This window comes from Aythya fuligula, chromosome 16, assembly GCF_009819795.1.
Source record: "Aythya fuligula isolate bAytFul2 chromosome 16, bAytFul2.pri, whole genome shotgun sequence".
Classification (NCBI taxonomy): Eukaryota; Metazoa; Chordata; class Aves; order Anseriformes; family Anatidae; genus Aythya; species Aythya fuligula.
Window position 1 is genome coordinate 10,255,484 of NC_045574.1, and position 10,737 is coordinate 10,266,220.

The 10,737-nt window shown below is 46.5% G+C and overlaps 1 protein-coding gene across 1 annotated transcript in view; it reads right to left on the reverse strand.

The window, feature by feature from the left end:
* Positions 1 to 2,352, reverse strand: part of BMP7 (bone morphogenetic protein 7) — a 44,153-nt gene extending 41,801 nt beyond the window's left edge. Inside the window, exon 1 of the mRNA XM_032198621.1 lies at positions 1,836 to 2,352. Coding sequence (XP_032054512.1) covers positions 1,836 to 2,352 — 517 coding nt within the window. The remainder of the gene's footprint in view (positions 1 to 1,835) is intronic.
* Between the last annotated feature and the right edge of the window lie 8,385 nt (positions 2,353 to 10,737).

Genomic DNA, 10,737 nt, shown 5'->3' on the forward strand with positions numbered 1-10,737 from the left:
TAAAACTCCCACAGGCTGCAGGAAGGCTTCTCCTTGCGTAGGAGGTGTGGGACTGGAGCGCTGCAATTTTACCAATGAAAGGTCTGCAGTGAAATAGTTCCACACAGGAGGGGCACAGCTGCTTCCCCAGAGCTAAGCTTCCTCCCACCAGGTATGTTTCACAAACGCTCCACTCTACTGAAATTCACAGAAGCGTGAATTTCACCGTAGTTCCTTCCAGTCCTTTGTCTTGTGTCAGGAACTCTCCCTGCACTCCGGGTGTACATCGTGTAGGACCCAAGGACCACAGGCAACAATGTCTGCAAGATCACTCTAATCTCCAAAGTCAAATATTTGACTGCCATTTGTACTTTTGGCTGCTCAAATATTTGATAATTTAAATGTATCATTGCCGATCAGCTTAAGTATCTAGCAGTGATTAGGCAAACACGATAATTGTAAATGGAAAGTATCAGCACTCTCCAAGACCGCAGTCCCTGGGCCAAATGTAAATCGGGTTCCTGCTGTGAAGCTTATGGCATGTAATAAGGAGGTGCAGCTTGCGCAAAATAGAGCTCTCGCACGGTGCCGTCTCCGTATCACGCAAGAACCGTGCTGGGATGGCTACCGTGGCCAGTAATTACTGACGCGTGTCACAGAGCCTTTGCAGCTACTGACAGTTTTCAGTTAGTCAACGCACGGGGATTAGAGGGATGGTGGTTTAATGTGTGCTGCCTCGGAAGCTCCAGACAGCCAAGGTGTCGGAACAGTGACATCCACAAAGGCGGTAATGGATTTATCGATGAGGGGGGTGCCTGTGGTGCCTGGCGGGTTACATGCTAGAGGTGCGCTCCTCTTGCTCTCCTCTTGGTTTGGGGCAAAGTTTGAGCTGATCTTGTTTTGCAAATACTATTCGCGTTCTGTCTTGAACTTGCAGGCACCCAATCTGTACGCGTGGTGGTTTCAGAGCTGCGCATGATGAGGTCTAAAAATGGATAGAGTGAACCAGGGTCTATAATTATATATTTAAAATAGAACACTCGTCCTGACAGTGTTTTACTCAAATCCGGCCAAGTCAGTCCAAACGGGTGTGCAATCTACAGCAAGCAAATAGAAATCAGATTGGGCCATGGCATCCAATTAGAGAGGCCTAGCGAGCCGCATACAAAGCATGCCAACTTTTGTATCATTTGCATAAACCCATCCACATGTGCTTGTGAAAAGAGGCAAGTTAGCTGCATAAACCGGGGTCAACAGAAAAAAGCTGCAAGAGTAAATAAGGATTTACTGTGGAATCCCTCTTGAGCCGTTAGGAGAACACGTGCAAGCAGCTCGGCCCCTTCAGCTCGGGGAAGGCTACACCGGGACGCCACGGGGTGCCAAGCACCTGGGCAGCCCCGGTGGCTCCGTGTCCCCAGGGCCACGAGCGGTGCCGTGCCCTGCTCTCCTGCCTGGCTTTGGCATCTTCCTTGGCAGTGCGGGATGCGGAACGGCCCCGCTAATTGTCCCGTTCAGCTCATACCTGCAAATCCCATTTCTGAGGTGCGGCACGTAACTCTCGAAGGGAGAGGACAACAAAGGAACGTGGCGTGTCAGTGCGCGGGGTGGAGCGCGGTGAGCCCGGTGGCTGTCCGAGCACCAAGGTGGAAGGACGGGGCGCTCTGCGCACCGCTGCTCAGCCTCACCAAGACGTCGCCTGTATGAGGGCTGCTACCTGCCTGTCCTCGCCCTGTGCCAGCGGCTCCCTCCGGCCTCAGCGGGCCACCTGTGCCTCCCACCCGTGTCTGGGGCTCTGCACTGGCCTCCCCTCGCCCGGTCCCCCCCCGCGTTCAGCCTCGCCGAGGGCAGGCACTCACCCAAGTTGACGAAGCTCATGACCATGTCAGCCTCGGTGAGGAAGTTGCTGTCCTGCAGGCTGGCCAGGGGCGGCCCCTGGGTGCTGAAGATGGGCTTGTAGGGGTAGGAGAAGCCCTCTCCCTCCTCGGCCGCGGCCCCCGCCGCCCCCTCCTCGCCGGCCATGGCATTGTAGAGGTCCAGCATGAACATGGGGGCCGAGTTGTGCTTGCCGTGGAGGTGGGGCCGCGGGCGGTGCGGCAGGCCGAGGATGGAGAGGATCTCCCGCTGCATCTCGCGGCGCTCGGGGCCGCGCAGCCGGCGGTGGATGAAGCTGGAGTGCACCTCGTTGTCCACCGTGAAGTCGGCCAGGACGCAGCGCAGCCAGAGCGCGGGGGCGGCGGCGCCCAGCACCAGGAGCCAGGAGGCGGGCTGCCCGCGCCCCGCCGCCCGCATCGCTGCTGGCCGGCGGCCCCGGGGAGCCGCGGGGGGCTCGGGGGGCTCGGGGCTGCCCCGCCGAGGGGCGCTGCCCTCCACCATGCGCGCCGCCGGTGGCCGGAGCACGGTGCCGGGCGGATGCTCACTGCGGCGGCCGGCGGCCCCCCGGGAGGCTCCGCAGCCGGCTCATGGCCCGCAGGGGGCTGCCCGGTGGTCCCGGCCCATGGGACGGAGCGGAGAGGAGAGGGAAAGAGAGGAGAGGAGGGGAGGGAGGGCGGCAGCGGCGAGCTGTGGCCGTGCGCGCAGTGGTGCTCGGCGGAGAGGCAGCGGGAGGGTGGCTCTGGTGGGAGGAGCAGGCTGGGGCAGCCAGGCGCTCTCTAGCCCGCTGCAAAGCGCCGGGGAGAGGAAAATCCCCGGCGCTGCCTAGAGGAGGAACAGCCCATCAGGTTGCTTTGTCGGGAGGGTCGCCGAGGCTGGCGGCTCGGGGGGGAAAAAGGGAGCCGGCCCCCGGCGGGTGCGTTGTGGGGAATGGCACTAAGAGGAGGACACACCGGGAGGGCGCAGGGAAGGGGCGAGCACATCGCCACCGTGCCCACACCGCACGCACACACCCCTCTTTTTTTTTTTTTTTTTTTTTTTTTTCTTTCTGGAGTACGGTCGCAGAGAGTCTGGCCAGGACAAACCCAAGAGCAAAGTGTTTCAGACGCGGTGATGGAGATGTTCCCGTGCACACAGACGCGTGTGGCTGCGCGCACAAAGCCCCGGCCACTTTTTCCAACTGGCAGCGAGGAGAGTTGCTGGGGAAGGGTTAGAAACCCAGGGCTGAGGGGGATCATCATTTAAGCATCATGAAACCAGCAGCATTTACGTGGTTTGGACCCATCAACCTGCACAGGGGTACCGTACACATCTGCATTACCCTGCTGTTGCCATCCCCTGTTCTGCTGCTGCCTGGCACACAGCTTTGTGGCAAACTGCTTTGAAACTTGTCAACTTTCTAAAGCAGTGATTTCACCGTGTGTATTTTTGTCTTATTTTAACTCGGTGCATAAAACATCTACAATAATGGAGTCCCCACCCTGTTTAGTCTGGGTAGATGTCTACTGCAGCAGTAAATAACAATCTCAGATAAGAAATGTAGGCTGCTGCTTCCCAAATCTTACTTGGAAAGCAAGGGGAAAGCAGGATGGAAGGGTTTATCTGTGACACCAAATCCAGCCCAAGGTAATTTCAGGAACCATGCATATGCAGTAAGTTTATGCCAACATTAAGATTCATTCCTTAGGCAAAGGAGGAAGAAGAGGGTCAAAGGAAAAAGGAGGTCAGCATTGTTGTTTATTTGATAGATTGTTCATCTGGTGTTTTCAGGTGAGAAATATCCAGTAATATCCAGCACCAGATCCTGCATCTATTCTGAAAAAATAAAATTCAGCCCTTCTCTTAGCTCATTATGATTAGATTCCTTGCATAAACGTCGGGTAACTAGTCCAGAGGTGCATGGGAAACACACTGAATGATTTAGAGTGTTTGTGTGCGTCCATGTGCACCTCTTAATGACAGGGAAACTGAGGGATGACATTGAAATGACTCATAGAGCTATTGAAATAGTGGTGGAACCAGCATTAAACTCCCAGCTCGGTCCTAAGACATGTTTAGGAACCAACCAAGCAAGGGGGATGGTGGGAGGAGAGAGGCTGTGCAGCCACAGCCACATTCGATAACACGAGAGCACTTGGAAGTGCTAACAGGGGGGCTCACAACACCCCTGTGGCTGCCTTCCCTTTGCTCCCCGTTAATGGCAACCCCAAACCCAAGCAGCAGTGTTTTGGATGCTCAGCTAACATCAAACTCTAACATCTTCTGTACTTCCTGAGGAGCAGCACTAACCTGCTCTTAGCCAGGCAGGTATTTGCCTAAATTTCTCTCTTGCCTAGGGTGTGGTTTTTGACCAATTTAGCCTGATCTAAATCCAAGCTCCAGCTGAGAATGATGCCTTTTCCTCCTTCCATCCCAGCCTGGACCTGATACTGACACTTGCATCTGCACGCAGGTTAGGAAGCTGGTTCTGTTTTTTAAAATAATCTTTCCTAAACCATTTCTTATTTTTTTTTTCTCTGAGTTAATTTTCTGCTGGATCAGCTGCTTGATCTGACTGACTGCATATGGGATTGCACTGGAACCCGGGAGGCCACAGGAATGCACAGCTGGGGGCAAGGAGAGGGTGTCTGGGCTGGGCTGCCTTAGATTGGCTTAAACCGGTTGTGGAAGGGCAGGGAGATGATTCAGCATCCCTCTGCCTTTCAGCTGCAGATAACTTGATTTCACTTTCTTTTTGTTCCTTGTAGGCAGTTGGTTCTTCTGGGTTTTGAGTGTTGGTCCTTGGTCACGCAGCGGGGCAAGGAGACTTGCCTTTGGCATGGACAAGGAGATCAAAAAATCTCCTTGGAGATTGGAGCAGTGGACACGAGAGCAGGTGTCCCTGCTTGCAGAATTACTTACACCCAAGGTGCTGGTAACACACATTTTTTAAATTGATAAAGTTTCAGGTCAGTGTTGTGCTTTGAAATGCCATTGCTCTTTGAGAGGGGTAAAAAAAGAAAAATACAGTTCTAGAGGTTCACATACTGGCTCAACACCTTAGAGTGATAACACAATATGTGGCATTGAAGAAACAGTAGAGGGAGAAATGTAAGCCTTGAAACCTCTTGATTTGACATATTTATTGAAAAAAATATGTTTGAATCTATTTCCTTCTTGCTGAAGTGAGCTGGTTTTGTCCAAGATTAGATGGTTCCTGATTTAATGCAGGATATGTTCTTTAAAGATGGGGAAATGCTAAAACTGTATCCTCTGCTTTCATAGGGATAGCTGATAATCCCTTCTAGCTGTATTTTCTATGATCCTATCGCACCAAGCGCAGCACTAAACAAACACACGGTAGTGTGCAATGGGGGTACTCCTTGGATATATGCTTAAAAGGGTGCAACATAAACACTGTCTGTGAGTGTGAGATGAGAAAGGGAATTTGTTAAAGAATCATTTTTTGTGAATGTGAGGTTCACGGCTATTGACTTCAGCTTGCTTTGGGGCACAACAAAGCAGCATTTATTCTGCTGCATACAATAAAGATGGTGTAGCTCAAACTGCAGTGCTTCACTCCTCAGATCTGGGCTTGAATTTCAAATACCTTTCAAACAAGAAAGGTACAAACTGGATTGTCTTTCTCGTGGACAACGTCCTCTTCCCTCCTTTATTCCCGCTGTGTGAGCTCCGTCCTGCTTCCCTCAGGGTCGGTTCCATGTGGGCTGCTGAAATATTGGCACCCCCGTGCCATCGCCTTCTTCCTCCTCCTTCCTGGATCAATTAAGAAACCAGTTTTTCCTCTTGCTCTTCTCTGCTCATCTTCTTCCTGCTCTTCTTGAGAAGGAAAAGTAAATGCTTCTGATGAAGTAATCCCTGGTCGTTGGCACTTGCTGCTTCAGATAATTTCTGTAAAAACAAACTCCCTCTGTTTCTTGAGGTTCTGTGCGAGCCGCATTACGAATTGAGTAACTTTTTGATCTCTTTGAGCGTTGCATGTGCGCTCTTATCTGATTTTTGTACCAACTGCTGCCATTGTTTTTGTTTGTGTAGAAGCCAGTATACTTGGAAGTATCCCTTTAGGAGATAAAGAGGCTGGTTTTAAGACATGAAATGTGCAGGTATGTGCTTGATGAATTTGTATGCGCTGATATCATCGTGTGCTCATATTAGGCAATGTGCCAGCGGCAGAATTGGGCCATTTGCATTCAGGTTTAACATATGGGCTCTAAAAAGTATAGGTTCTGCTCACCAGCTCATTTCATGACTGTTTTCAGAAATCGGACACAAAGCATTTTTTCCTCATTTTTGCTGAATCAGTTTCAAGCTCCTTGCCTTCCTACTTTGATGTCCTCTTTTTAACTTTTACCATGTTTCTTTCCCATTCTGTTTTGCATCTTCTCTCATTTGTCTTGAACAAAGTGCGAGCCCTAAATTATAGCAAACTTTTTTCTTCTTCCAAATGTTCCCACTAAAATAGCATGTGTTTGGGGAATTTTGAATTGTTCCTCTGGGCCCTGCACATGCAAAACACTTATATAATAAAAATAATAGCATTATTATTTGTATAAGAATGCATAATTAGCTTGCATCTTTAATTGCGCCATATTGGATTATCCTTATCAAAAGTTTCTATTCATCTCCTCAGTGTTATAGCTGAGAGCATATTCACCAAGATGAAAGTAATCGCATTATGGGTAAGCCATTGTATTACCTCTAATCCAGGAATTTAAACAGATTGGGGTTGCACTGTGCTGGGTCGGACTGTAGTGATTATGGTGTAAAAATCAGGTATGGATCCTCACTGCTACTGAACAGAGGAGAGTTGGAAATGAAACCTGTGTTTCTGGGTGTGACGGGACATTACTACCTCTGGAGACAGTAGTGATAACTAAAATAGCTTTGTATTTATGAAATGGGACTGATGCTGAATTCAACAGCTGCGTAAGGTGGACAAAGTTCAGTACTTCAGAGTTCTTTGCCTCACAAAACTACATCTCCATGGAGGTTCTTCTATTATTATTTACTTCAGAGAATATTAGAATTGAGTTTGTAACATCGAAACATTTGTAGTATAATATTTGTCACACATCTATGTAGAGTTCATATGCGTTTAATAGGCCTAAATTATATTTTATATATGTTTGTATGCAGCTGTTTGTATATTGGTCTGAACATGTATATGTGTGCATCCAACAGTATACTTCAATAATGTTTTTATATATATGTAAGTACTATATTTCTGTAGCATAGAGATACATGTGAATATTGTTTGACATAGGACCGCTTTCAGGTCTGCATATTGCCAAAGTCATGCAAACAAAATTGAATTTAATTTTGCACTATTAAAATATTCTGCGTGCACTTGATTTGGTCAAAGCTTTGGGCATAAACCCAGGTATTTCCTTCACTGGTAGCAATGTAATAGGACCATCTGAAACCCTAGGCTTGGATTTGTGGAAGCCTTTGCTGAGGATATCCTCGTGTGTCATAGGGTTAGGAGCAGGCTTAAGCCGTGCTGCAGCACCTTGGAAATGGGGCTCTGAAAGTCTGCCTAGTTGTAATGTTTTCTTAGGAGAAAGGGTGGTCTTTGCTTCAACAGCCCATCGTCAGATTATCAGGATTCTTCTTATTAACATATATTTATTTCTTCAAGAGTATTTTTAGTTCTCTGCTGTTTGTTCTCACTATGGACATTTATTTATTTTTCAATCAGCTATGAACTAAAAGCATGTAAAATCTACTCATTGTTTCCAAAGTGAACGATAAGAGCTGATTCTGACCTGTAAAATGCAATGAGACAAATTTGGATGGCTTTACTTTTTCTCTCCAGGCAGGTGCAGAGTAATACCTCAAAAGAACCATTATTTTTTGCCTTTATTCCAATGTGTACATAAATGCTTGCATAACCCTTGCACAGCTGCTGTACAAACTACTCATGCCACAAGTATTAGTAATCCTAGCAGGGGAGGTTGCATGGAAAATTGGGGTGTGTATGCTAAACCATATGTACCATGCCCCTGAATCATAAAACTTCTGTTGCTGGAGCAGAGAGGTTTTTGGAGGCTGGATTTTACGGGTCAGGAGGAAACCAAGATTACACACAACAGCTGCACCCCACAATTTTTCTTCTGTTGAGCCTTATCTCACTCCTGCATTTAAATAAGCAGGAAACAGAATCTGGTCCAACGTTATCTTAATTTGGTCTTGGTTTCTACTTTTATTTATTTCATTTCCATAGGAACAATTATTTTAGTAGTTTATTTTGAATACGTCTTAGAGCCACTCAGATTGGAAATCTGTGCTGCCAATTCAGAGCCGCATTGGGCTGCAGAGGTACAATGTGCATTTTTTTTGTCTCTGATTCTGCCCCTAAAATAACTTCCTTTGTATCTGTGATGCTTTGTAGGGGTGTCCCTGCACTGCTGTGAGCACCAAACTCCGTTCACTGTTCTGCCCCAGCTCTGCGCGGTGTGAGGAGCAGGAAGCAATCTCCCAGGGCTTTAGCGGCAGAAAATCATCCATCAGAAGTTTATGCTGGAGGATTTTAAAATAATATGAAGGGACTGTTTCCTCTGCTGGTGTAAATTGGCATAGCACCATTTGAGAAAACAGAAGTGTGCTTATTTACACCAGCAGAGGATCTAACTGGGTTGTTCCAGTACACCGAGTAGTTGGTATTACTGCTGATCTTTTTGTGGCAGAGACTTCAGTTGTACGTCTATCGCTATAACAGTTTACTTTTCTGAGATTGGGACTTCTAGGTTTTCAATTAGAAATCTTTTTGCTTACTAGGTGGTGCTTAGCATGCCCCCAGTTTGCTTTGTAAAGTGCATCCTTTCAGCATTCATCCGAAGCCTTTTCTACAGTTGCATGAGCTCCATAGGCACGTATATACTGTTAGACTATTAAGATAATTTTTCAGTTAAGACATCGTCAAACTGCAAGCAGGACAATAGAAACAAAACCCCTTTTGTTCCGACTAAACTGTTCCTAATGACCCCCTCTATAAACAGTGGCACCAGCGGAGGTCTCAACAAGGCTCTTCATTGAGACCCCTTTCAAAAGGACAAGCAGAGCAGAACATGGGGCAGAAACTCTCAGAGAGTTACTGCACTTTGCTCCGCTTTGGTGGTCTGACCACAAGAGAGAATCTGTTGTTTTTGTTGTCCGAGACACCCAAAAATAATAATTTAAAAGCATGAATTTCCACAATTAGCATCCTATAAAGACTATTAAATATTTGGATTGTCTGGAAAAGAGCAGAAGGAAACAGTTTGTTTGCTTGTTTGTTTACTTAAATCAAGGGGCTATAAAGTATTCTCATGAACTCCATACAAAAGATTTATTATTATTATTATTGTTATTATCATCATCATTATTTTGGAGGAGGAGGCTAGTTAATTTCCCTGCTAATCTCATATGAAAATAAAAACATAAAGTCCAAAGAAATTAAGGTTTGTATGCTCCAGTAAGATCCTTTCATTTTTCTGGGGGTAAAAATTATCTTTGGGAATGATGTGTGCTTGTCATGAGCTCTGAGCAGGGGAGAGGTTTCTGTTGCTTAATGTCTAGAGCAATTGGAGCTACGGTGAAAGACTGAAACCACTAAAAAACAAAACTTCTGTTCTTTTATGTAGGTAACTGTCAGATGTTCCATATAGATGACTGTAGCACAGAGTGCATCTTCATGTAGTTGAAGGCTATGGAGATTATGAATCATTTCCTGATTAGTTCTGTCCCTATTTCTGTGTCCTGAATGCATCAGAACAATAGCATGGAAGACCTTCCATTTAAACAAAAACCTATTTACAGAGCATCTTCATTGTATGTAATTGGGAAGTGTTGATAGGTCAGACAGCAAGAGCCCATGATTTGGGAATTATATTGATTACATTTTCAAATAGAAATGTCAGTTTCTTCTGGAAGAAGCTGGAATTTGTGTTCTGGCATCTGATTTACTAGGGATATTTCTAACAATGCATGGGCTACTGCATCAGTTGGATAGGAAGAGACCACGGAAGGAGAAGGGAGAACATACATTAAGACAAGAACAGCATATTCTGAGTAAAGGCTAAATCATAGAGAAGTTCATCCTACAAGTTCCAGAACACCCTCAAGTGTCCAAAGTGCTGTGGAGGGCTGGGAGTGCCCTGTGATTTTTGTTTTGGAAGTGCTCGGATGGTTGCAGCTTTGGGCTTCTCCTCTCTGTGGGTGGGCACAGTGACCCCACTCTTCCTTCACAGGAGGTTGGGATGGAAGGTTTCAGCGTGCCTGGGAAAGAGGAAGGATCTGGGTAGGAGCAGGATGAAGGTCCAGTGCCCTGTGACAGGATACTGAAAGAAAGAGAAATGTCAAAGAAATCTTTAAGAAATTTCCAGTAGAAACAAAAGGATCTTTGTGAAAGATGCTGCTAGCAAGCCTAATAGGAGAAATGGGGATGTAAAATGAATTGAGAGGGTTTACAAGTTGTACAGAATTGTTCTCAGCCTTGAGGCAAGAACAAAACGCGGAGCGCTTACTGCTTACTATATTTGGTATGTATGGAAGAGCAGTTTGGACATCGAGGGAGCTAATAAAATGCAGAGTCTAATTCATCCCTCCCCTGCATGCGGTGTCAGTGCACTAGGGACAGAGATAATATTTCTGTTAAAGGACAATTCTGAGGAAGAACAACTGAGGCTTGACCTGACTTTTTGTGAAAAGGATTGGTTTTCACTGCAGCATAGCACAGGTCCACAAGTATGTGCAGATCTATTCTGTGAATACAATTTTATTCTTCTGTCTATGCACGTAGACATTGTACCGAGTGATGGAGATTGCATTTTCAGCACTAAATATGCTAATTAATTTGATAGCACGGCTGCACAGTATTAATTTCATCACATCTTTCCACAAAAATGCATT